Source organism: Talpa occidentalis, unplaced genomic scaffold, assembly GCF_014898055.3.
Source record: "Talpa occidentalis isolate TD23 unplaced genomic scaffold, MPIMG_talOcc4v2.1 talOcc4.5, whole genome shotgun sequence".
NCBI classification, from domain to species: Eukaryota; Metazoa; Chordata; class Mammalia; order Eulipotyphla; family Talpidae; genus Talpa; species Talpa occidentalis.
In genome coordinates this window covers 22959571-22983511 of record NW_023604861.1, presented here as the reverse complement: position 1 = coordinate 22983511, position 23941 = coordinate 22959571, and the positions used below count along the sequence as shown (strand labels likewise).

At 38.2% G+C, this 23941-nt stretch overlaps 1 protein-coding gene across 7 annotated transcripts in view; it reads left to right on the top strand.

The window, feature by feature from the left end:
• LMO7 (LIM domain 7) overlaps nucleotides 1-23941 on the top strand; it is a 196330-nt gene that overhangs the window by 85876 nt on the left and 86513 nt on the right. For 6 of the 7 annotated variants that reach the window (XM_054701383.1, XM_037528915.2, XM_054701384.1 and 3 more), the window contains one exon: nucleotides 13059-13165. In XM_054701383.1, coding sequence (XP_054557358.1) covers nucleotides 13059-13165 — 107 coding nt within the window. Of the gene's footprint in view, nucleotides 1-2207; nucleotides 2236-13058; nucleotides 13166-23941 lie in introns of those variants that run through there. The other variant, XM_037528913.2, reaches the window with a different exon arrangement.

The window sequence follows — 23941 nt, the reverse complement described above, 5'->3', positions numbered from 1 at the left end:
AAATTTGTGGTCTCATAATTAAAACTGCCCTAAAAGAATATTTGTATTTCAGAGGTTAGGGGAATCACTGTTACCAGTTGTGTAATTGTGCCACAAACATTAAAATTTTAGCTATTCTTATTTTACTAGTTTGCCAATCTCAATATTTTCTTTAAAATCAATATATCCATAACAAAAACATGGAGTACTTTTTCTTAATAAAAATACAGGAGAGTACTGTTTTTGTTATAATACATTATTAATGTATTAGTATGCTTGTATAAGAAATTGTAGTCCAAAAGTTGGCCATTCACTAAAAATAAGGCTACTTTATGCACCAAAATGGACATTTTCCATGGTTGTATATTAATTTAAATATTTTTTGGTAATGTATGTATAATATGTTTTATGTTATATATGTCATGCATATTTTACTGGAATTTCTATAGCCTTACCATTTGTAATTTGAAATAATTTGAAGTTATCTAATTCTAAAATGTGAGAGGAGAAACTAAGTAAGGATTGCCAATTAGTTATCTTCAAGGCAACAAATACTAGTTCAAATACTTTAATAACTTTGTATAAAATGCATGTAAATAAATGATGGTTTGATTACATTTTAATCAAATTTTACTGATTTACCATTCCTTTACCAAACTATATAACCTCAGGAGTACTTCACGCCTTGATATATGTATATATTTTGCTTACCCACTAGAACTTTAGAGGAGGTTGAATTATTTATAAAGCATTTTAGATTTCCTCAAGTCTCCCGACTTCTCTCTTACTCCCAATTCAAGACAAGTATCATCAAGCATGGAAAATTAAAATCTTAGTGTCAACACTGAAGTTGTTTCCAATACCCTCATAATGATGCAGCACTGTAAATGAGGAAACTCCTGTTTTATCTCTAGCCATAATCTTAGTCATGGTATTGGCACAAGTTTAGGAGCATTTCCCTAGAGTTCCAACATTTACTCCCCTTTAAATTTAAGGTGAACTTTTATGTGTCACTCTTTAGCCTTGAGGGCAGATTATTTTTTAAAGCATTAATTAATTAGGCTTACTAAAGCAACACTGTAAATAACTTGAGTTAAGAAAATTTGTTGAAGAAGGATTATGTCATACATTACAGTTTTATTCAGCTACAAAAACACTTGGAACATTTTTTGGAGGTACCTTTTATGTAGAAATCGGGAAGGGAGAAACAAATGACATTAATAAGAAATAGGAACTACGTATAAAATTGGAATGAGAACACTGCTCACTTGATAGACTATCCCTCCCTTCCAAAAATATTTATTGAGCACCTACTGTGTAGTAGGCACTGTTCTTAAAAATAGGAACAGGACCACAAATAAGGCAGAGAAAGTTTGGAGTATAGTTAGTAAATCTGTAATAACCTGAAGGGTGCTAATACTTACAACCGTATCTTGTCAGTTACTAATAATTATAATGAAAAGCAAAGTGAATGGTTAGAGAATGATCGTGGGTGCATATATGGAAAGTATTTCAGAGAAAATACTTGGTTATTTCTGGAGTTGACATTTGATTAGAGACCTGGACAAGTGTTGGAGTAGGAAGGCATGGGAAGGGAATTTTCCAGATAGAGGAAAAGAGGGCGTGTGAATCAGGCAGGACCAACCAAGCTGCAGGAGCAGGGAGGACTGTTGATATGGAACTGAGACAGAGCAGCCTCATTGACTCAGTTGAAGATATGAATAGAACAAAAGGTCTGACTGTGCTGTGAGTAAGTGGAAACTACACCCTCAACACTGGACCTGGTACATTGGTCTTTTCCTGGACTTGAAATGAAGCATTGGACTTTTCTTGGGTCTTGAGTCTGCTGACTTCTGAACTGGGACTTGCACTATCTCATTGATGCTTCTGGTTCTCAGAGATGCTCACTTCTAATCTATGGAACCTGTGAATTTGTTTCAAGATGAATGAGAATTAGGTTGAGATGGAATTAAGGTTGCTAATCAGTTGCCCTTGAGTTGGGAGAGGCGCCTGCATTATCCAGGTGAGCCCAATATAATCACAGTTGTCCTTGTAAGTCGAAGAGGCAGAAAGAAGCAGATAGCAGAGTGAGAGAAGCTCATCCTGATGCTGCTGGTTTTAAGGTGGTGCAAGGAGACCTTTTGGAGGTGGAAAAGGAAAGGAAATGGATTCTCTCCTGGAACTGCAGCTCTGCTGACATATTGTTTTTAGTCTGGTGATGACTGATTTTGGACTCCTGCCCTCCAGAACTATAAGGTGATAAACTTGCTTTAAGCCATTAAGTTGTGGTGCTTTGTTACAACAGCAGTGGGGAGCCTGGCATCAGCACAGAGGTTATAAGCACAGACGGAGGAGTTGAACCACTGGGTACGACTCCTAGCTCCAGCCCTCTCTGTATGACCTCGGGCAAGTCACACTGCTGCTTAAGCCTTGGGTTCCTTATGTATAAAATAGGAACAATAAGATGTCACAGCTTTTTTGGTGGGAATTTGACATAATTCGTAAAAGTGCCTCAGCTTGCTGCCTGGCATAATGTCAGAACTTTATGAATATTAACCTGAGAAAATGAGCTCTTCAGTGGAGGGTCAGTAGGATAATATGAGAACTGAAAAATGTTGCATGAGGGTCAAGGAGTGCTGAGGAGAATTGGGACATTTACACAGAAGATGTGAAGTTGAGGGAGGTGTGGAGTCTATGAGGCAGGAGAGTTAAGTAGCTGAGGGACTCTCCTGTGGTAGAAAGATGAGATTTACTTCACATTAAGTAAGCAGACTTAGGATCAGCGTTTTAAAATCACAGTGAGAGAATCTTTGGACTTCCTTGACACAGAAATGATGAAATGTGAGTCAGTTTCATAAAGCAGAGAGTTCCTGGGGCTAAAAAAGCTTAAAAAAAGGCTGATGATCTAGATACATCACATGGAAAAGTGTTTCTACAGGGAGGTGGGAGGAGCCACGTGGAAGGAACTCAAATTCCTAGCAAGCCCTGAATTTTTACTGTGTAGTTATACTACCTTAAATATGCTTTATTGCTTTATAAAATGTTTTTTTTATAATAAGTATGACATTTCTTTAACAGTTACTTGTTTTATTTTGGAACACAGAACAGGGATAATTTGAGACAGACCTTTTTTATTAATTCCCCCTCTCTTCCACTGCTGGCAGCCCTCTGTCTGTATTCAGCCAGCACTTAATGCACTGATTTCAGCACTTTCTTTGAAAAAGTAGGTAAGTTTTAGAATGCTTCATTTTTGATGTGAAGCTTCTTTTGACAAATATGCAAGACTGTAGTTAATTAATGGTGCAGTTGGTCAAAGCCTGTGACTGCTGCTGTAGTTACTGCTGCTGTACAGTTCACTGTAACCTGAGTTGATGAAGCATTTTAGTAACTAGCCTTTTACTCGAGAACTTGGCCCTCATTCCTTTGACCTGATGATGCCCCAACTTGCCAACTCTCAATTCTGACTCTTGGTTTGGTTTTGGTTCTGCTGTCAAGGAGGAGAAAAATCAAATCACCATGCTGCTGGCACAGTTATCATGTGTGATCCTGTGGTTCCTTAGCGTCGCCAGGAAATTCCTTTTATTTTTTTTTTTTAAAGATTTTTATTTATTTATACAAGCACTGGGTACAGTCAGAAGCGCAGGAGGGTGAGAGAATTCACCAGAGCCAGAGTGGGGAGCAGAACAGGCAAAAGGACCCAAGTACACTGCTGAGGGGAGCAGCGGGCGGCAGGAGAGGTCTGCGCGCCATGTGGGACCCTCCTCCAGTGGCCGGGGAGCAGCCGGGGATCAAACTGGCGCCACAGAGGCTGCAGGCAGCTTTGCAACTGAGCGTTCTACCGCTGCACCACCGGGGAGGCCCTGGGCAATTCCTTTCAGGCATTTCTTGTCAGTTCCTAGTCCTATTTTCACATGGGACAAAACTTGGCTGCTCTCCTCATTCTTAGTTCTTTACTATTAGCAAATGTTCAAGCCACTTATTTGAAGATAAGTAAGAACCCAAGGAAAACTTAAAGACTAACTGCTTATTTTCCTCACAGGTAGCAATTGAAATATGATCTCTTAGTGTTTACCTACATATTATAGTCATAAAATGTCAGTTTTACTTTGCAGATAATTGTATCATTAGCATAAGCCATGAAATCACAGACAAATTCTCCAAAATAATAAACTGGTGCCAGGTGATGAAAATTGTGACTGAATTTTTTTTTAAAGATTTATGCATACAAGAATTTGTATCTATGCATACAAGAACTGGGGTACAGGCCAGAGGTGTGGAGGGTGAGAGGATTCACCAGAGACAGAGTGGGGAGCAGAACAGGCAGACTGACTGAAATACACTGCTGAGGGGAGCAACAGGTGAGACAGGAGAGGTCTGCTGCACCATGTGGGTTGCTCCCTGGCTGGCCTGAGATCAAACTCATGCTGCAGTGGCTGTGGATAGCTTTATAGGTCACATCTTAACCCCTTGCACCACCAGGGAGGCCTGCTGAATTTTTTTCTTATTGAAAACTCACTTAAGTGCAAACTTGCAGCGTTCACCCTGCTGCTAGGAGTTGCTTTAAAGTAACTTTGAATAATCCTAATCATCATATCATAAGAATGCAATTCAAGCACTCTTGGTGATAGCTTCATAATCCTGGGTGATTCATCTTCACACCAAAGAGAAACACTGCTTTGAGTCATAGTTGATGGAAATATTTTCTTCATTTTATTTGCCAAAAAACTTTCTCATCTGCAAAGCCTCAAATCACCTGAGCATCTTCTAAGAAGGTAGGTTCTGATTCCCAGACCTGGGGCGGAGCAGGGAGGCTGCATTTCTGACAGCTCCCTGGTGATGTGAATGCTGGAGATGAATAGCAAGAGACAGGGCAGCTGTTCTGCACCTTGACAAGGTCACCTGAGGGGTGACCTTGCACGCTCCCTCTGGTGATTCTGACCAGTGACCATTGTTCTAAAGCATGGGCTTAGTTCAGTTTCTTCAAACAGTGGTTACCAGCACTGGCAAATACCTGCTTACTTTTTGGCATTATCAGTTCCAAGGGTGTATGAGGCAGCGGCTTTGCTGCCATGTCATAAAGAGATCATTAAGTTCATCAATCTCTTGGCCTCAGAATAAGCTCAGGTGCATCCATGTGTTCAGGTTCAGAGGAACTAGCCAGCTTTTATTTCTTTTTAATATTTAAGGTAGGCATAGAGCCTTTCTTGAAACATCAGGGCAAACCAAACACAGGAAGAATGTTGTTAGGTGGAAAACTCTTGCAAGTGATGTTATTCTGCCAACTTGGGGTGAAGATTTTGCCCGGGATGGCCCTCAAATCACAGAACAAGGCTTCTCTCTTCAGAATTAGTTATAGACTTTTGATTTTAGTCAGGCTTTTCTAGTAAATCCACTTATAGGTCATTTTATTGAAACAACATATTTTTATTAATGATAGCTCTTGACCCTGCACACTCAGGAAAGTTTTGCAGCAGTGGGTCTGACCAGCTTGAGCTTATGAGGAGACATTTCCACAATTGTCTTGACATTAAGTTTTCTTGATGCAAAATACTCCCTCTACAAGTTGGAAGTCATCACACTTGAAATTTTATCATTAAAGACTTTTTTTTTCAAGTTCTTCCAAGTAAAAGTGAAAGTAACATTGGCCAGGATATTTGCGTAGGGTGTGTAGACTTTTATGTAAAGATTTCAACAGATCTGGAGCATAATGATATTTATTGTATATGAATTAAACTACATAAATAACACTTTAAAGAACATTTACCTTTACAGGCATGTTCAAGAAAGCTTAAAAAGAATTCATTGAGGTAAAATTCTACATAACAGAAAATTAGCTATTTTAAGGTGAACAATTTAGTGCTATTTAGTACATTCATAGTATTGTGCAGCCACTAAACATTTCCCTCACTTTCTTTTTTTTTTTTAATTAATAAATTTTATTTTTATATTTCCCATACAATTGCAATCCCCCCATTCTGACCCCAATCCCTCCCCTCCCGCCCCCCACCCCCCAAAAAGTGTCTCTGGTTCATAGTTTTTGTTGATTTTGATTTTCACTTTCTTATAGTTATTCATTTTCCTGGTCCCTTATTTAAGTTTTCTAGATCCCTGCTATGAGTGAGACCATCCGGTATTTTTCTTTTTCTTTTTGGCTTATTTCACTGAGCATGATCCCTTCCAGCGTCATCCATGTTGCTGCAAATTGCATGTGTTTATCTTTTTTGAATGCTGAGTAATATTCCATGGTATATATGGACCACATCTTCTTGATCCAGTCATCTATTTTTGGGCATTTGGGCTGTTTCCAAAGCTTAGCTATTGTAAACAGTGCTGCACATTTCCCTCACTTTCAAGGCAAGGCTCATACCTGTGAGTGCTTTCTCCCCTCTGGCAGCCAACATTCTGTTAACATTCTGTCTCCATGGATTTATCTATTCTGGATAGATAAATGGAATAAGTAGCCTTTTGTATCTGACCTCTTGCATATTGTTTTGGAGGTTCAGCTACATTGTAGTTGATCAGTTCTTCATCCCTTGGTATGGTTGAATAATATCACGTTGTACTGATACACCACAATTTGTTTTTCCATTTATTAATGGATAGTTTAATTGTTTCCAATTTTTGACTTTTGTGAATAGCGCTGCTATCAGTGTACACATACTTATTTGAAAATCTCTAATTCTTGTGGGTGTATACTTCGTAGAGAGGAGTAGGAGTGAATGGGGATATGGGATGAAGAGAAAAATAGGGAAATAACAAAGTTAAAAGAGCCCCTATTGGCTGACAAGAGCTTGTTAAAATGTTAATTAAGTCATGTCTGGTTCCATGATACTCTTCTCAACTACTTCTATCCCTGATGAAAGAACAAGGAAACCTGCTAAGACGACGTGTTACTGGATATGTGCTTTTGGAGGGAAAATGGGATGAAAGGGTCTAAAAGGGGAAGTATTACTAAAGATCTATACTGCCTTTTTGTGTAGTGTTAGAGCATTTGTGTTGCTCGCATGATATACTCTTTTCTGGATTTTTATTTGTTTATTCATTTTTTATTTTATATATTTTTTACATCATTCTTCATTTTGTACAACGTATGCATTCTCATCTCCTTTGATGAATTTTTAATGGAGATAAAGAATTCATGGAAGAGTATAATTGTTTATGCTCTGGAAAATGATGGAAGAAGGTAGAACATGGCTCTACTTTGGAACCTGGAGAATAAGAACTGTTCATTTCATAGATCATTGTAATACTGGAGGATGTGTAGATGGCAGCTTCCTCTAGTCAATAGTCTTCAGTGCCATTTATTTACACCTTATTCCTCTAGAGTTTTATGCCCACTAGGGATTTCCCATTTGATTGTCAACTTCTTTGAAAAGCTTTCATCGTTGCTTTTGTTGATTTCTTTGTAGCATCTGAAACGCAGTTTTCCTTTGTTTTTCATAATGCTATTCTTTTCTTTCCAATTTCTCTGGATGGTAGATTTTTTTTTTTCTTTTTTGACTGTCTCTTTAATGTTGGTGTTTGTGAATCTTCATTTTGCTTTTTCTAAAAGGGCTCATTCACATTCTTTTTTTTTGTTGTTAAAGATTTATTTTATTTATACAAGAACTGAGGTACAAGCCAGAGGCGTGGGAGGGTGAGAGAACTCACCAGAGAGAGAGAGTGGGGAACAGAACAAGCAGACAGGCCAAAAGTGCTGCTGAGGGGAGCAGCGGGCGAGACAGGAGAGATCTGCTGTGCCATGTGGGTACCTCCCTGGCCAGCTAGGAATAGAACCCGCACTGCAGAGGCTACGGACAGCTTCACAGCGCTGCTCTCAACCCACTGTGCCACTGATGAGGCCCATTCACATTCTTAATTTCAACTACTACCAATGTGTGTGTGATTCCACAAGCCATATAAAAATTAACAAGTAAAACTTCCTGGGCTCAAATTCAATTTAATAATAGTTGGGTATCTTGATGTAAATACCTGAAACCCAATATCTCAAATCTTTTTTTCTACTCCAAATTAATGACTCTTCTATATATCTTTTTTTGTATTAGTATGTAGCCAGCTTCTAAAATGGACACAATAATTCTCATGAAATACTCAATCCCTTCTACCTATAAACCATACCCAATTAATTAGGTGATCTAGCTGAAGAGACTTCCATGTACAGTGTTAACTGTGCTGCCTGGCTTCCTCTTGCTGATTTAGTAAAATGTGAGGAAAAAGTGAAGGATAAAATGACAAATATGACAGGCATAGAAATTACTGGTTTTGAAAATTATCAACTTTTAGTTTGTAAATGATGTTATATTTGAGAAATGGCTTTCAGGTAAAAATCAAATTTTGGGCACTGGCAGAAAAATGAGCTCTTAAGATGAACCTGAGGGTGTGGCTGTAAAAATTAACATCTTCCAAGTGGTATATTCAAAATCTCTCTAGTCAAGCAATAGGGCTTCTAAGAAGCTTGAAGTTTTCCCTCATGTCAGAAGACCAGGAGGAGGACTTTTCTTGAAAAGACTTTGTGACTGTAGCTTTTGCCTATTGGGATGATGCCAATAAAATACACAGAAGACTTGGTGTGTTTTCGAGAGAATTAGCTTTGCAGAAACACTAAACATAGACTGAAAGAGACAGAGGATTATAAAATTGAGATCACTAGACCCTCCCCCAACTTTTATGGGGCGAAAACTGATGAAGAAAGCTGCAAACAGGCTGCTTTCAATGAAACAGTTGAAATAAAGAGACCAAAGGTTGAAGCAAAAGCCAAGAAGTATTCCCCATCCTTGAATTCTAATGAAGTACCTGCCACTCCATACCTTGCAGGATTTCAGAATTTCTGTGGATCAGTGACAAATTGCTTCTGTTATTGTCCAGGCTGAGGAGTATCCTGGGATCCCCAAACTTGTATGCTCTAAAGGGGTTCTGCCATCTGCCACATAAAGGGGACAGAAGGGGTCGGATGAGGATGGGATGAAGGGATCAAAATTAAAGAACAAGTCAAGATAAAGGCTGTCATTGTCAGCCTCCCCACATGTCTCTTCTGAGTGTCTCTACATGTCTCAACTCCATGTGTCTTCTTCAGTTTCCTCCAAGTTCCTGGTGCAAGTCCAAAGCTGAGATGCAAGCACATTTTTTTTTTTTCTTCCGTGTGTCTCTCTGCTCCTCATGTCTCTTCCAGGTCTTCTCTAGCCTTGTCTCACAGCCCAGCTCCACCCTTCATGAGGTGAGGCAGGAAACATGGAACCTCCCCTTTTTATAGCCATTCCTCTCTGTGACACTTCCTATGTGCCTTTCATTTTTTCCTGCACTTTGATCTGTATAGTGTGTCTGTTACCTTACACCTGTCCTATCTCATTTTGGCATGTGTGTGTGTTGGGGAGGGGGAGCAGGTAACTCATCAGCTTTAGTTCACTGGCATTCAACTTGAGTGGCAATACCACTGGACTCCAGGGCTATCCTTAAGGATCCATGCTTAAGGAATCTCTTGCACATCTGAATCTGATTTAGATGACATTGTGGACTTTGTGCTCACCTTATAAAGGGATGAGGATTTTCAGAGCCTGAAGAGGGAAATTATGTATTTTTCATTTGGAAGGGTCATGGAGCTTTAGGGTCAAAAAGAGAAATGTGGTTCCTAATCCCCAAGATGGCGTTCAATGATTCTCACCTCCAGCTATTTATCTTCTTGTATAGCCCTTCCCTCAAGGGCAGTCCTATATGTAACAGGCAGGTTACAGGAAGTAACAGAGACTTGAAAAGCTGGAACATGAAACATTGTGATTCCCATCTCACTTTGTGTGGGTCACTGACTTTGTTAAGCAGCCTATGGAGATGCCCATATGGTAAAGAACTGAAGCTTCTTGCTCAAAACCAGCCTTGATTTGCCAGCTATGTAGTGAGTCACCTTGGAAGCAGCTGCTCAAGCCTCAGGAGAACCTGCAGATGACCTCAGCCTCGCCTGACAACTCATCTACATCCTGATGAGAGACCCCCCCCCCACCCCACCAAGAAGCCTCACCCATCCAGTTCAGGCCACTCCTGAATTCCTGACTTTCAGAAACTGTGAAATGATGAATGTCCATTTTAGGTTGCTAAGTTTTGATTAATTTGCTAGGGAGCAATAGAGAATCAAAAGAGGTACTACAATGGGAAAATATAAACCTGGAAATCGTGGTAAATTCTTGTGGTATCCTCATCTTGCTTCAGTTGTTAACATGTGCTGTTCTTGATTCATTGTGCTCTCTAACTTATCCTTGCCCCTTCCACCCCACACCTGTTATGATTACCCTTATAATTAATTGAACTTCAGGGGTAGAAAGGCAATTGGAGAGGGTTTGAAATTTTCAGCCATCTTGCTTTTTCTATTTATCTAGTCTGCTTTTATTCACAGGTGTTGAAAAATTTAAGACAGAAAATATTGCAGATATTAAAGGATGACCCTTTTTTGTATTTATTTTTGAGAAGCTATTTTTGTTTTCCAAAGTGTGTGAATTGTAGATGTCTAGAGTAGGTTTTTGATTTGAAGTATTTTATATAAGTTGAACTATGAAATACTTGCGTGAAGGGTTGCCCTGGGGAGGGCTGGGTTTCCCTACTGTGCTCAGAAAAGTGTTTGGCCTTGGCAATGGGTGACAGATCCAGAAACTAATTTCACAGATGAGGAAAATGGGACCAGAAAGGTTAATGTTTCCAAAGTCATACACTTGGTTAGTGGCAGAGCTAACATGGAGTCCCAGCTACCAATTCCAATGAGATTGTTTTTTTTGTTTGTTTTTACTTGTATTTATCTTTGCAAGTCTCAAATGAATGATTCCCTTAAATGAGGGCTAATTTCTCCTGCTTAATATGTTGAGTTGGATGTGACTTTTTGATATTTCAATAGATGTGAAAATTTGATAATTTTGTATTTCCCCCCAGGCAATTCTCTCCCTAGTTCATTTGAAATAGAAAAAAAAAAAAAATCAATGGGCACAAGTCCAGTAAACATGATTGAGGGTAAAATTGTGATCTTAATATAACATGTCGAAATGGGCCACAGGTGACTTTGTTTATAAAGTTTACTCTAAGTTGAGCATTACCTACTAAAAAGATAGTCTGCTTTTAATATAAAACCTTTATTTTAAAGTAAAAGTTAATCTAGTTAATTGTATTTTTTCTTCATGTCCAATGAGGTATAGTTGCTTTGGATTTTAAGTGATTTCTTTCAAATTCTTGGATGGATTTTGAGATATATGGCTTTATCTATCCTTATCATCTGTACATATTTGTCAACCAGATAAATGCTTTTATGTTTTCTTGAGCTATGTGAAGAATTATTTTGGCTGTTAGTTTAATAGGCTTGCTTTTTTCTTTTTCTTTTTTTAAAAATGCATCATAACATTTTAAACATGCAAAACCAAACAATCTGTGGGAAGGTGTCTAACATATTACTTTTCCATTTTTGATAAGAGGTTTGCCTCCTATAGCATTAGGGTACTGGGGCACCAAACCATTTGGTCTTATCTGCTTCTCTGCAGATGAATTTGAAAACCATTAATTTGAATCTTTTGGTAATTACAGATAGTGTAAATTTTAGAAATTGTGTGAGTGTAACAACAAAATGATTTCTCTGCTCTTCCTAGGATTTTGCCAATACATTACTTCCCCTTTTCCCACAAAGTAAGATTAAATGCCTTCCAATGAACTGTTCAACTTTTGACCTGTAAGCTCCTTGAATCTTTGACCTTTATTTAAATGAATCATAGATTTCAGCTTTCAAAGGTCACTCACACTGCCTTTTACTGAGCAATACGTTGGAATAACCTCCCACCTATAGTTATTGTCCCAGTATCTCTTAATTCCCTAGTAGATTAATGTTGCTTTGCTCAGGCACTATATTTGCTTGCCTTTTCCCCAAATCCTCTTACTGTCCAAGAATCCAAGCTGTTGAATTTAGCCTCTTCATCTTTCTATTATTCCCTCCCACCTGCTGTGCCACCTGCCTTTTCCTCCTGTGATGATGGGCTCACAAGGGAGGTAGTGGCTTCACCCTCTGGCAGGTGGTCTTCTAGATCCTTGTGGCTGCTGTTAGGGAGAGAGGTGAGGTTCAGGGAGGCTCGCCCAGGCTCACACCACAGATGTTTAAGTGGGTGAACGTGTGTTGGCATGCTGAGAAGCCATTCTCTTGCCTGAGAATCCTCACAAAGTGTAGGTGAAGGTAGACCTCACAGGGGATTATCCCAAGCTCTGCCCCGGAAAATGCTTACTTTTGAAAGAGGAGCTAAGATGGAAGCTCAAGGTCCTGCTCACCAGTGTCTCTCTGAAATGCAGCTGGCCAGAGAATAGGACATGTTGTGTCCAGAGCAGGTAATGTTAAAGAAAAGCATTGTTTGGTGAATGGAGGATTTTGGGTTTTGGTTTTGAAATTAGATATGAGGACAGCCTAGATTTTCATTTTCTGAGGCAGGTGCAGGGCGTGAGTAATGCAACACACCTCAACTATGCGACTTAGCCAATGAGCACTCGCTTTTCTCGGATCCTATAGTATGGTTTCCCTGTCTGTCAAGAGCCAGCTCAGCAACCAAACCCAGATTCCAGGTGTGGTGTTTATTCCACAGTCATTCTGTAATTTGTAATCATAGAAACAGAATGTTCCTCCTCTTATTTCTTCCCTGCCAACAGTTTCTGGGTGGGTGAATGTCAGTAGCTGGAGTTATTTTTAAAGAGGAGAGGTGAAGCTTGTCGTGCAAAGCTGGGAAGAGGGCGTTTGTTTGCAGAGCCGAGCTGACATCAAAGTGTAGATTACTGCTCAGTGGCTAGGCACTTGTCCTGTAACAGGTAATGTTTAACGTGCCAGTCACAAAGATCACAGAAACAGCGTATGCCCGGGCATAAGATAGCACCACCGTTTATGCTCTGGAAGACGGAAAGACTGTACATGCCCATGTATTTTTTTTTTCCTAATATGTGACTTCATTGGTTTTTGCTGCCTTTTTTTTTTTTTGCTGGCTGTAATTGGACTTTGAAGCTCAGAAGTTATATGATAAAAATTTGTAACCTTTTGTCTGAGAGAGCACGGCTAAGCAGTCACTTTCCACTTCTTTTCACAGGATAATATAAACGTTTTTTTGAAAGCTTGTGAACAGATTGGATTGAAAGAAGCCCAGCTTTTTCATCCTGGGGATCTACAGGATTTATCAAATCGAGTCACTGTCAAGTAAGTTGCACTGGTTATATACGTTTTTAAACTTAGGGCTCGTAGCTTGAGTGAAAAGAATTCCTGAGAGTTCATGATCACTGAAAAAAATCTTTCCCCACTGTCTTGCTCTGTTCTCATTCCAAAACAGACTATTTAAAAAATAAGCTGAGGGACTGTGACTCTAAAGCTGGGTGTAATCGATAACATGTCATGGTCTTATTTTGAACTTCTCACTGAAATGGCGTTTACATCTTAATGCTTGTCCGACATGATTGTGTTTGGTGGCTAGTGGTGAGGGTATTAATTATACTTAAAGTGAATTTTGAGTTTATAGTATAGCTTACAGAATGAAAAAAATTCTTAAAAATAATTTTTATGTTTTGGAATTAAGACATAATTGCTAACGTAAAAATCAGTTGTAAAATAGGCAGTGGTAAAATACTCAGTACTTGGAAGGCAGCAGTGCCTGAGACAGCATCTAAAGCTAATGACATTGTCAAATGTGGCAGATTTTTAAAAATGAACTGTTTTTATTTTTTTAATAGTATGGATGAGAAAGTGAAAGTGGGGTGAAAGCATGGGTGCAGGTGTTTCTTTTAGGTTTTAGAAAGAAAATAGTGTTCGTGTGTGAGTATATAGTTTCAGGAAATCTGGTTTTAAGCCTTTATTTTCTTCTCTATAACTCTGATTTGCTTCCAGTGAATCAGAATAAACTCATGTTACCAGCTAAATGTAATAGGAAGATAATTAAATTTTGTAATAATGACTACCCTCCTTCTTTATCATTATGTCTCTTAACACCCAATTAACACTTTTCGGAGGGAGGAAAGAAACTCCTTTATAGAAATAGTAGAAATGAAAAAATTAGTTTATTCCAATTCAACTGCTTTTATAATTACTATAGCTGTTATAGCCTTCAAATTTAGGGGACTTATGGCCAATGTTTTCTCAAAGAAAAATAACCCTATATATAAATGTAGTTGATAGTACTCATGGCCCTTTAGCTGTATAGCCTGCAGCCCAGGTGGAATTAATTTTTTAAAAGTCTAATGATACATATATTTAAATAAACAAATCATTTAGAATTTATACGCTTTTTAAATTCTGTTGAATAAGCATTTCCAACATGTGCAGCCCCCATAACAAAGAACTTTCTGACCCCAAATATCAGCAGTGCATGACAGGGGTGAATCTGTCTGTATTTCTGATTAATAGAAAGGTAGTTGAGGGATGCTAAGATTTATCTCCAGAATGGTATATTTACTTCTGTAATATGCATGGTCATGTTTAATTTCCAAAAATAATTATATTGATGAATGTTTCATTTTTTCCTAATCAACATTTTCTTATCTAACTGGACAAAGAAAGCTTTGCCTTTGAAAGTCTTTTTCTGAAATTGTCATGCTCTTAAGAATAGATGCCTTTCCCCTTTAAATGGCTACACTATGTGTTTGAGTAGACTGTGGATTAGGCAAAACATGTCTGTTGGCTTCTAATTCTAAGAGCAAAAGCTGAGCATAGCTTCTCTGGAGCCCATTTCATTAAAGGTTGGGTCTAAAGTGTTCAGGAAAAATGAGCATTTCAGCTCAGCCTTCAGTGAAATTAAATTACCGACAAACTGAAACTGGGAGAACACGTAGTTGGAGCTGTTGTGGGAACTATGCAGAACAACTTGTTTCAGTGGAAACCACAAGTTCATAAAAGCAAGGTGTGCCTAAGTAGCAGTAGTGGAATGCCTGAGTGAGAACCTTCATTCTGCTTGAGGATATTTTCTGTGATGATTCTTTCTTGGACCAAAGAATGCAGGGGGTTGACCTGACTCTGCCAAAATGGAAGCAAGGGAGCTTCCCAGTTAGGCGAATCCAGGAAACTGGCAAACGGCTTCTTTGAAAAACAACTCGCCCGAGATACCATTTTTATAAAAGGAAGCCGGTTTAAAGGAGAGTAAATAATTGGTTACTAAATAAAAACACATTTCTTAGTTCTTAGTTTTTGTTCTTATGTGGAGATCATTATAGGTCATCAAAAATCTTGCCCTATCATTAACATTGATAAATGGATTTGGCTTTGGTTAGACCAGTGGTTCTCACTTTGAGCTGATCTGGTGCCCCGCAGGGACATCTGACAATGTCTGGAGATACTTCTGATTGTGGTAGCTGGAGTGAGGGTGCTACTAATATCTTAGTAAATTAGGGGTTTGGCTGTACCCTTTAAATGTCCAGGACAACTCCCCCACCAAAAAAAGAATTGTCTGACCTCAAATATCATTAACAACAAGGTTGAGAACCCCCAACTTACTCGTAGAATTCTTTTCTTCTTTTCATTCTACCAGTAAGACAATCATGTGGAAACCAAGGATATCTATGACTAACATACTGCTACACTCTGCTGCAATGTAACTTTTTACTAACATGTAATACTTCATATATTTCTATTTTAATTGTTTCATTAAAGGTAGAGCTCATTGTGATTTTGAGTGTGCGATAATGGGAGAACTTTGACATATGTTTGTTTGTCTGTACACATTAAAATGAGCAAAAATGTGGCAAACTATTTGATTATTGTACATGTAACTGCTAAGCCTGCTTCTAACAGTTTGTAGGCCTGTCGCTGAGCTGCTGTAGGCACACTCTGAGACACATGTTTGCGTGATATCCTGAGAGCAAATAGGAAAGGACAGATTATATCCTTATATTGACAAATGCAGGGAATCTTTATTAGTGGACAGCAGTAATAAATGACTTTCCGAGCCTACTGGAGATGTTGAAGAGCCATAGAGTAATTTTAGTAATCCAGACGCTAGCTACAAATCCTTATTTTCCAGCAATTTGAGATTTACCATTTAATTTGCAACACTTTTTCACTAGTCAAACAGAACAAGGATACTCTATATTTCTGTAATTATTCACATCAATTTGTGATCTAATGTCCTACCTGAATTACTTTCCTTCTTGCAGGAAGTAGATTGGAATTGTTGCAAATATGATTGAATTGTTCAATTTACTTGGGGGCTGCAGGTCAGGTGATAATTTTAATTTGACATTCCTGACTTTCATGGATAGGATTATTTTTATGCATTATCCTTCCAAAAGATTGATAGGCAAATTTGTGTCTCAGGCTATATTTGTGAGTTTGAATCCATCCAATTTGAGATGCTTACCGAACCCATGAAATTTAGCTTTTGTACCAGTATATTAACCACGTCTTTATTGTTAACCATTTACTAAATATCCATAATAAGCCTGGAAATACACATACTCCACAGAAATAAGGGGTGTGATGCCCCTAGAGCTGTCTCTGCACATTCTATTAAAGGCCTATGTGAAAGCAGACCTGAGCCCGGGGTCCCCCCTCAACCTACAGGAGAGCTTCTGTGACAAAGCCGTGGTCTGTGTGGTGGCACCAGCCCATCAAGGGGCACAGAGCAATTGTCCCTTGTAGAAAATGACTGAATAGCTCAGAGGTTGGCAGAAAGGTAGGATTGAGCATTGAAGTTTCCATTTTATTTGTCTAACAATTTGACTCAGAAACTAAGTTCTGAATTGAAATCATTGCTCTAAACAAATTATATTTTGAACTTTTTAAGCTGGGAATCAGAACAGATTGTAAACATATTTCTTCTTTCCACCCCCCTGCCATTCTGATCCAAGCTTTAGCACTTCCTTGGTTACATTCTGTTCATAATTATAGGGCGGCAGTGCTTATGAACACAACATTTCAGTCATGCAAAGAAAAATTATTATCTAATACATATTCTTTCATTATTTAGAGTATGAATATTTTAAGCATAAAATGTAACTTTAAATGTTTGTTGACTGAGTTTTTAAAATTATTTATCAAATGGAGGGTAAAGAATTCAAGAATCTGCTGTTTTTACACTTGCTGGTTGCCAAAGGAATAGTGCTTGGAAGCAAAACTAGTGTTAACATATTTCCTTCCAAAATAAAGGAGGAGGCAGAAAATGATATTTTAAGGATTTAACTGTTCTCTACAGCTTCAAAAGTGTGTTGGTTTTGCAGCAGTACTGTAAAGCCATGTCTTTGGAGTCCAGTCCCCAGATGTCTCTCTCTTTTAACAGTCTGCCAAATTGGGCTAGAGAGAAGAACGTGTATTTGTGGAATTATTTAGGGTTTTTTTTTTTTCCCATGGAAGTAAAAATATACCTCCTTTGAATTATGTATTTCCACCTTTTTCTAATTTAAAACTAGTTTTGCATTTTTTAATGTCTTTCAAGTGAGTTTTTCAACATTGCAATCCTTAAAAAAAATTGGAGAAAGCAAGCTTCATGATAGCCAAACTTGGATCTGTAATTCAAGCTTGGTGACTTCCACCTGTCAATTCATGTTACTATTTAAAAATGTTCCCTTCCCACCAAGTAATTAGAAGAGAAAAAAACAGAGCAAGTTGGCTGCACTGCGCACAACTCTCTCTCACTCAGTTGTCCTCGGGGGTCAGGCAGTTACTGAAAGTGGGGGCATTAATTCTTTTGGGGTGCCAACGTTCTGTTCAAGGCCAGCACAGAGAATGTATGGCCACGTTTTCAAGTGTTCTATAATTGCAAATTTTGACTGAAAGTCTACTTAGCTACAGAGAAAGGTTGTGGAATATGAAGCAGGTCCGATGCTGGGACGAGCTGTGAAAGAATGAGAGTTTTATCTGGTATTTGTTTTGCTCCATTTCTTGTTCTAATTTCTTGGAAAGTTGAATGATAAAGTCTTGATGCCAAATCTTCTGCCTTCACTCTCCACTTCCTCAAAATCCAAAAAGCCATGGGCCTGTTCTGTCTGGCTTGAGACTTCAAGTTGTTGATTTTTCTGACCAGCATCTTTATCTGAAAAGTAATTGACCTATACCTTGAACTGTAGTCTCACTTGGTGACTCATCTAACTCCCAGTCGACATGAGTCAGTTCATGGGAGGGTGATGGTATTGGCTTCCATTGACCATATAGCATTTGATCTATAATAAGGAGCTACAAATGGCAACCCAAGTGACAGGTATTTTTGTTGAGATTTTTTCTGTCATTCAAATTACTGTAGGGATTCTTTTGACTTCCAGGGTTATATGTAGGACTGTCAATGTTGAGTTAAGCAAACTTAAAATTGCAAGCACTGTAATAACTGTTTTTGTTAGTCATTTTGAAAATGAGAGCTTCATCAGTAACTAGAGATGTTAAATAACTTCTGAGTTTTATGTTATTATCATGGCTGATTTAACTGATTGTTTGTGTGAGGGTATATGTGTGAAGTGTTTGTGCTATCATCTGTTTCTGAAACTATAGAGTAGAAATTGTACTTAACCAAGTAAGGGGAAATCAACATCAGAGAATTTAGTGACATGTCTTACAATGATCTTGGCTTAGCCTCTTCTCTGTGGAATGTGATTACACAGCAATAAATAAGATAGAAGTTCTGTTTTAATGGGGTTTATAATATAGTTGAAGAAATGTCTCCATAAATTCACAGTTATACATTGTGTTAAGCACAAGATTTTCTGGGAATATAGAGTAGAATAATCATTTCAACTTTTTTTTTAAGATTTATTTATTTATGCCTACAAGACTTGAGGTATAGGCCAGAGGTGCGAGGGGTAAAAGGATTCACCAGAGACAGAGTGGGGAGCAGAACAAGCAGACTGACTGAAATACACTGCTGAGGGGAACAGCGGGCGAGAAGGAGAGGTCTGCTGAGCCATGTGGGTAGCTCCCTGGCTGGGGATCGAGCTTGTGCTGGGGAGGCTGTGGAAAGCCTCCCAATGCTGTGCTTAATCCCTTGCACCACCAGGGAGGCCCTCATTTCAACTTTTTAACCAGGAAACATTTCCAATTGGAAGTGACATTGTTTGCTCACGTGAGCTTTCAAAGCACTTCTAGTTTTCATCTACATATAATTCCCCCCTGGATTGGAAGGTATTTGAGGACAGGGACAGTCCATTATTTTCTTTATCTCCTTGGTTTCTGATACCTTACATATCTAAATGTTTATTTGAAAGTTGGGTTTCAATTCTGAAGACTTCCTGAACATTTCAAAACCAAATTTGAACATGCGAATTGATTTTTTCTCTGCTAAGTCTTTTTATTCTCACCTTTCAGAACTGCAAAGCAGATCTGGAAAAGCACTCATTAAGCTTCTATTTTTAATTGTCTTTTCTTTATTATTCCAGATTAATGATATGACATATTACAACATAACTTAAAATTTATACAGTTTAAAAGAAGACTGTCCATTTCCACTCAGTGTGTGAGTAATAAGCTAAAATAGGAACTGAGGACCATGTACCTTTTAAAGTAGTTGGTAGAAGTTTTAATCCTCCTGCTGATGTGCAAATGATAAATAGTAATAATGTTTCACTGACAATTGAAGGATGTTCCGTGCTAATAGCAACATTTTAATCTTATTACTTCATGACCACTTATCACTTCTCATCTTCTGAAATCTAAATATATGCTTAAGACTTTTGGGAAGGAAAGTATGGTAGTGATGGGTAGTTGGAGTATCTTGTACAAACTCTAGCGTAAAGAATAGAAAATTATCAAAAGCAGGTGCCAATAGTGATGGTAATTCATAAGGAGCCATTAAAATTACTTTAAGATGTTTTAGCAAGTTTCTAGTAAGCCTTGTTCCTTCTACAGTCAAGCTCCCCACCCTGGTACTTCTTACCTTTGCCTAAGTTGAAACAACAAAGTCAGTATGCAGTGAAATAACGTTATAACTTGATTTTCTTATAAAAAGTGGAGCCTATCAGATTAAACTGAAAAGGATATTGAAGTTGTTTGCTCACTATTGTTTAAGAAAGTGTTTAGGTTAATGGAGTGTTGTGGTTTGGGGCTAACTATCCTGCCATAATTTTTGTCGTGCTGAGCTGACATCCTAGCTGGGATTGGCTTGGCCTTAGTCTCTATTTCTCAGAGAAATGCATTCTTCTGGGTCTCCGTGATGAAGGGTAATGTTTTCACTTTGTCTTAAGTGTATTGTTAATATAGAGAAGCAAACTTTTCTACAAGGTGGTTATTATCTCGCATTTTATTTTGTATATGACAAGTAGTATGTATTTACCTATAAAATGTCCAATAGAGCACATACACATAGAGCACATAGTTTGTGAATTGAAGGAGAAATAGGAATAGTATGATCATTATGGGTGTCCAAAGCAGGTGGATCCAGATTAAGAAGGTGTCCTATCTCAGTATATTTCCATTGTCATCTTCCTATAAGAAAGAGGCAGGGGGAAAATCTATTAATGTCTCTAGTGTAAGATCGAGCTGCTGGTGCTAGAAATGAGTGCTGCTAGCGTAGCTGGGAGCAGCGAAATCCTGATGGGTTTAGGAGGGTAGGTGGATCTTAGCCTTGGGGTGATGAGTCCTTTCAGCTTAAGCCTTTTACTTGTGGCTTCTCAACCACATCCACTGGACATTTAACACTCATTTGTACAGATTGTGATTCCTGGGTGGCCAGAGAAAACAAGACCTACTACTTTGCTGCCTTCATCTTAAAACCCAGAGTAAAGGGCCTCCCCGGTGGCGCAGCGGTTGAGCGCTGGGTTGCGAAGCTGCCCGCGGCCTCTGCGGCGCCGGTTCGATACCCGGCTGCTCCCCGGCCACAGGAGGAGGGTCCCACATGGCACACAGACCTCTCCTGCTGCCCGCTGCTCCCCTCAGCAGTGTACTTCGGTCCTTCTGCCTGCTCTGCTCCCCGCTCTGGCTCTGGTGAATTCTCTCACCCTCCCGCACATCTGACTGTACCCAGTGCTTGTATAAACAAACAAACAAACAAATAAAACATGCCTCTGTAAAAAAAAAAAAAAAAAAAAAAACCAGAGTAAAGAAGAAGAAAAGCATGAAGTTTTAATGTTTGCTTTTGTTTATTAAGGAGTTATGAAATGGTCAGTAATTTACAGCTTTAAGGAAATGCTGGACTTAGAAGGATGGATTGCACCTTGGGGAGGAGTTCATTGTGGGGATCCAGAGTATCTCAGAAATGTTCCTGCTCTTGGATTAGGCTTAGATAAACTAGATACGAGCTCTCAGGCACTGTCAGGTATTTTACACTAGTTATTTTCTAGCCTGGTGATAACTCAGCAATGAGTTATTTATTTTTTTCCTCAGATGCCTCACGTAGAATGAGTCAGAAGAATAACTTGCTCAGCTATATGACTGTGGACAAATAATGGCACCATTAATAGGATTAATTCAGGAGTTATCTCAGGCTAATAAGCTTGGACTCCTTCCACCGTATCACTGTATTGTCTACAGCAGACTTAAACAGACTTTAAGCTTGCTGGTGTACTAGTTTACTAGCACTAGTTTGCTGGTTTACTAGTGCCATGGGGCAGAAATTGCCATGAGTTGCTTTTTAATCAGAAACAGTTTAATGTAACTACATTAGTTTGTGTATAAGCCTACACCTCATTTGATACATGACAAATATCTTTAATTACAATTTTTCCTTCATGAGCAAAGTAACTTCAGGTGGATTTACTATAGCATACCATCAAATTTAAAACCAGTGATTACAAGACCAACTAATTTTCAGAATATGAAATAAATATGTGTGTGTCTGAGAATAGAAATAAGCTATGTGCATGGTCTTTTAACACTGGCTAGTTGAGAAATAATAGAGTATTTGTATTTTTTGATATGTGCACATAAATTCTTTTCGTAGTTTTTATGACTGTCATGTAGATATTTGAACATTCAATTGTATTTGCCATGATAATGGAACATTGCGTTTGGTGGCTGAGGAATATAAAATTGTACTAATCTAAATTTCTCAGGATCATACTACCACACTTTGATAGCACTGACATGGAACCTGGGTTTAAAATTAGCACTGGTACATAACATTTAATTTAGAATTATTTCTTGTTTACTGGTTTTTGATGCTCTATTTTACTTACTCTTGTTAAAACCAAACTAAAACATGACTCCCTCCTCTGAACATCTTTGGGAATAAGTCCTTATTAAAATGGAATATTTTTGTTAAAGTTGAGGTCATTTTATTTTAAATTTTATACAAAGCCATAGGATTAATACACGAGGCCCTGTTTGAAAGTCCAATTTAGAGGCAAAAAATTATGTCAGTTTATTATAGAAGAAAAATTACTTCAACACATTTCTGAAAGGTCTCTTAATGCAGTCATTGGAGGGTTGAAACAGGTGGTAAGCAGAAAGCAGTAAGTGTAACAATAAATAGCACAACCTAATTCCAGTAAGATGAAACTCCTCTCTCGTTGCAGAAAAAAAGTAGGGGATCAGATAGTGACTCAGAAAAGCAAAGTGCAAGTAATGACTCAAGCACAGAAATACTTTAAGAATGCCTTTATCAAGACCTGCTGTCAATGCAATGATCGTGTCTTCTCTTACCAAATTATAAATTATTTCTTGCCAGTAGTTAAATGTAAATCATCAGGAGTGATTACATTTCATGAGTAGGAAGAAATAACTTATTAAGCTTTTATTGTGTGATGCTTAGAATACCAAAGACGTATGAAATTAATAATACCCAAGATACATACATCCTGGAAGATCCAAAGAGAATACAAATGAGGACAATTCTCCTTTAAATAGTGAGTGGCACGGTTAGATGCAATAATAGAAAAATGCTTCAGCTTTAAGGCTATTAAATATGTACAGGGAGGAAAAAAACGCTGCTTTTGAGAGTGGAAAGAAAATTTGTTTGGACTCTGTTTAATGTCATGTGTAATTTTATAACCACTTTGTAAGATATGGTGGCTGCCTGTGTTTACAAATATGGAAACTGAGCTTCAGTGGGTTGCTCAAGGTTACAGGCTTAGTGCAAGCGGGAATCCCCATTATGATTCCAAGTTCAGTGGTCTTTCCATTATACACTCTGCCTCTAAATGTGTTTTATTGAAAGATATGAAGATTGAAGGAAAGAATTCAAACAAACAAACAAAACACTGTCAGACTTGATCACCTTGAAGTTGATTGCCCAAACTTTGTTAAAAGTGTGCTTTAAACAAGTGCTTCTCAAACTTCATTATGCATGTAAAATATCTGGGGGTCTGTTTGAATGCAGATTCTGATTCATTAGGTCTGGCGGGACTGGCACTCTGTATTTATAGCAAGCTCTTGGTCTTGCCAATGAATACCATTCTGTAACAAGGGTTTAGGCATTACATGATAGTGATCACACACTAGAGTGAGGGCTTAAGGAAGGAATGGACAGACGTAAGGCTTGAGTGTTGATCTAAAAGATGAATAGGTTTTGAGTGAGAGGTGGGAAACCACTGCAAGAAGATTGGCACATCCAAACACTCAGAGGTAAGAAATTCAAATCAAACTTTTTATAGAGCCTTATAGATATGAAGCAATGAGTACAGTTAAATAAGATCTCTGTTCTTGAGGCCAAGATAGGATTGGCGGAAGCATAGTCTAGAGTATCTAGTCTATTTTGGCAGATTGGACACAGGCCGGCAGGTAAATAGTATATTGAATATTTTGGCTAGGAAATTTAAACTATCTTATCAATAGTAGGATTGTTACCAAAAGTTTTTTAGCAGAAGATTAAAATGTAAAAAGCAGACATTTAGAAAGATAAGGTAATGAAATAGTAGATGAAATAGACAAAATAGAACTAGCTTGAAGACTTGGAGAAATGTTTGAAAATGGTTGCAGTTCATGGGTATTTTGAGAAGGCTGCCAACTGCTGAGAACAGTAAAAATGTAGATAAGGAGAAATGCCAAAGGTGTTGAAGTATGACAAGATGGGGGTTGATTACAGTGAAGGATCGAGAAGAATCCCCTTTTGAGCTTGTGCAAACATTAACAGAGACA